The 2,688-nt window shown below is 58.0% G+C and overlaps 1 protein-coding gene across 1 annotated transcript; it reads left to right on the top strand.

Moving 5' to 3' along the window:
• Positions 1-19: 19 nt before the first annotated feature.
• Positions 20-2,688, top strand: BHLHA15 (basic helix-loop-helix family member a15). The gene is made up of 2 exons (XM_014951370.1): positions 20-134; positions 1,970-2,688. The coding sequence occupies exon 2, from the start codon at positions 2,183-2,185 to the stop codon at positions 2,678-2,680; it is 498 nt and encodes a 165-aa protein (XP_014806856.1). The 5' UTR covers positions 20-134; positions 1,970-2,182; the 3' UTR covers positions 2,681-2,688.

Raw genomic sequence — 2,688 nt, 5'->3', positions numbered from 1 at the left:
CTAAGGCGACGTGGCCGGTCCCTGCCCGGTCCCTGCCCGCTGCTGCGGCCGGAGCCGGCCCGAGGGCAGGCGGTGCCCGCGGCGCTCCCATCCCCCCCCGGGCCGCAGGCGCCTCTCGGCGGGTGGTGGCGGCGGTAAGTGCCGGGGAGGGACTGCAGCCCCAGGGGGGGTGCCGAGGGTGGGATCTCCTCTGCTCGCTCGCTCTGTCCCTGCTGAGCAGCCCGCGCTGTTGCTCCTGCTCCCCTCTCCATCGCTTCCCCCTGGCAGCCCTGCCCTCTCCCTGGGGCTGGGCAGCCCGGCTGTGGCCCCAGGAGGTGGTTTCGGGGGGGCACAGGGCGTGCAGGGGTCTGAAAGCAAAGCTCGGCCAGCTCAGCACCCTCTGACCCACCTCCTCCCCTTGGCTCTCCCTTAGGCTGCAGTTTTATGGACTCTCTGCTCCCACCACGTGCTGAGTGAGGCTTCTTTTCTCTTGGACTCTTCTTTCAGCTTCTCACCAAGTCCTGGGGCTCTTTCCTGCTCAGACACGGCTGCTCCTTTCTCTGCTCTGCCCACCGCGCTTTGTGCTGGAGGGGGATGGTGACTGGTCTCCTCTGTGCCCACCTTTACTTTTCTGTCCTTTCTGCCCACTGGGTTGGACTGGTCCAGAGCAGACCCAGTGCTTGGCTCTAGTTCTCTTCTCTTGCTGAAGAACCCCCCGTGTCTCTGGCGTCCCTTCCCAGCTCCTCAGCACACGCAGCGGGTGCTCTCCTTCCCCTGGGTGCCCCCCTGCCCCAGCTGCTCTGTGAGCTCCTCTGCTCTTGGCAAAGCTGCCTCCCTGCTGCCAAGGGGTGGCCAGGATGCCCTTGCAGGCGGGGAGCCAAGTCTCCCCGAGTGCCCAGCAGCCAAAGTGGTGTCTGAAGAAGTGAGAGAGGACACGATGTTTTTGGCAGCTCTCAGGGCTGCTGGCCACCAGCTCCCACTCGGGCACCCGTGGTGGGGTGGTTTGGGGTTTGTCAGTGGCTCACCAGCTCTCCAACTGCTCCTACGTAATAGCATGAGCCAAAAAATATGTTTGTTTTTTTTAAGACTGAACCTCTCTATGACTACATGGGCTGGAGGAAGGTGGGAGGAGGCACTTTGGGGAGGGTGTCAGTAACGCTGAGGTGGGTGTTGGAGCAGGGGTGCTGTGACCCCGCTGGTTCCAGCTGTGCTGTGGGTGAAACCTCAGTGCTGCTGTCCACCTGGCTGAGGGTGAGCAGGGAACACTGCTCTGTCCTCGGATAACCCGGGCACTCAGTCCAGCTCTGCTGCTCGTGAGCTGGGGCAGGCACCGCGGTGAAGCCCCACCGTTATTTGGTTGCTGCTGGAAGAGGGAAACGCCGGTGTGAGTGTGGCCCGGAGCGCGGAGATGCTGTGGGTGAAACCCTCAGGAGTTTCTGAGCCCCTGCACCAAGCAGTGTCATGGTTCCCTCTGGTGACTGCTCACGGTGCACATCTGTTCCTGCAAAAAGCAATGGCCAGGAGCTTGAGGAGAAATTACTTTGAGTAAGAGCCTGGGGGTTCTGTCTGTTACCCCCCAAGTCTGCATACGTGCAGTGAGGGGGTGTGTGATTCCATTGTAACTTGTGGTAACGAGAGCAGGGAGAAAGCAGAAGGGTGGGAGATCAGAACCAGAGGGAGTGTCTTACCAAACCTGGTTGTCCATTGTACTCATATTTTTGGGTTGTGGTTCACTTTTCCCCTGGGAAGGCTGGATCAGCTGGGAGACCATTTTCTGATGTGCTGTAAGAGGAGGAATCTCCCCAGCCCGACCCTGCTTACTGCCAGCAGAGAGGGCTCTGCCTTTCACTTGGCTTCCCACGGGAGAGGACACCAGAGGGTGCTTCACTGCGGTCATGTGGCCTCTGCTCCCCCCGTCTCCTCTTCCTACAGCTAAAGGAGGGTCTGTTGTTCTCTAAAAAGGGATTTTTTCCTCTGTTCATCTGTGCAGATCGTCTTGACTAACAACATTCTCAACTTCTAAGCCAAACATCACTGAATTAAGAGCACAAATGGCTGTTTTCCAGTAGTGGACAAGTGAGGGATCACATCAAACCAACCTGCACCAGGTCATCTGCTCAGTGTGGAGCTGTGTGAAGGCTAAAGGTACCGGTGTCGTGTTTTTACAGCACCTGGATGCTTAACACCCTACGTCTGCCAAAACATGAAGACCAAAAGCAAAGGGAAGAAGCAAAGGCGTGCTGCTGAGAGAGAAGCATTTCCTGAGGAGTCAGCAACGAGAAAGAAAGAGCTGGTGAAACGTTTGCGGCACAAGGAGAGGAGGAGCGGGGGGGACAAGGAGAGTGGCAAGGTCTCTGCAGCTGGAGCCAAGCACCCTTGGAGCAACAAGGAGCGGCGTCTGAGGAGGCTGGAGAGCAACGAGCGGGAGAGGCAGAGGATGCACAAGCTCAACAACGCCTTCCAGGCCCTGCGGGAGGTGATCCCTCACGTCAGAGCTGAGAATAAACTCTCCAAAATAGAGACTCTCACACTGGCCAAAAACTACATTAAATCCTTGACTTCCATTATACTCAATATGTCCAACGGACACTTTCCATCCACAGAAGGGATGGGGGCAGCCCGGGGGCCCAAACTGTACCATTATCAACAGCAACCTGGGGAGGAAGATCCTGAGGAGCATCTACAGAAATGCTCCGTGTAGGTTCATGG

Source organism: Calidris pugnax, unplaced genomic scaffold, assembly GCF_001431845.1.
Source record: "Calidris pugnax isolate Ruff unplaced genomic scaffold, ASM143184v1 scaffold198, whole genome shotgun sequence".
In the NCBI taxonomy this organism is placed as follows: Eukaryota; Metazoa; Chordata; class Aves; order Charadriiformes; family Scolopacidae; genus Calidris; species Calidris pugnax.
This window is presented reverse-complemented; position numbering and strand designations above follow the sequence as displayed.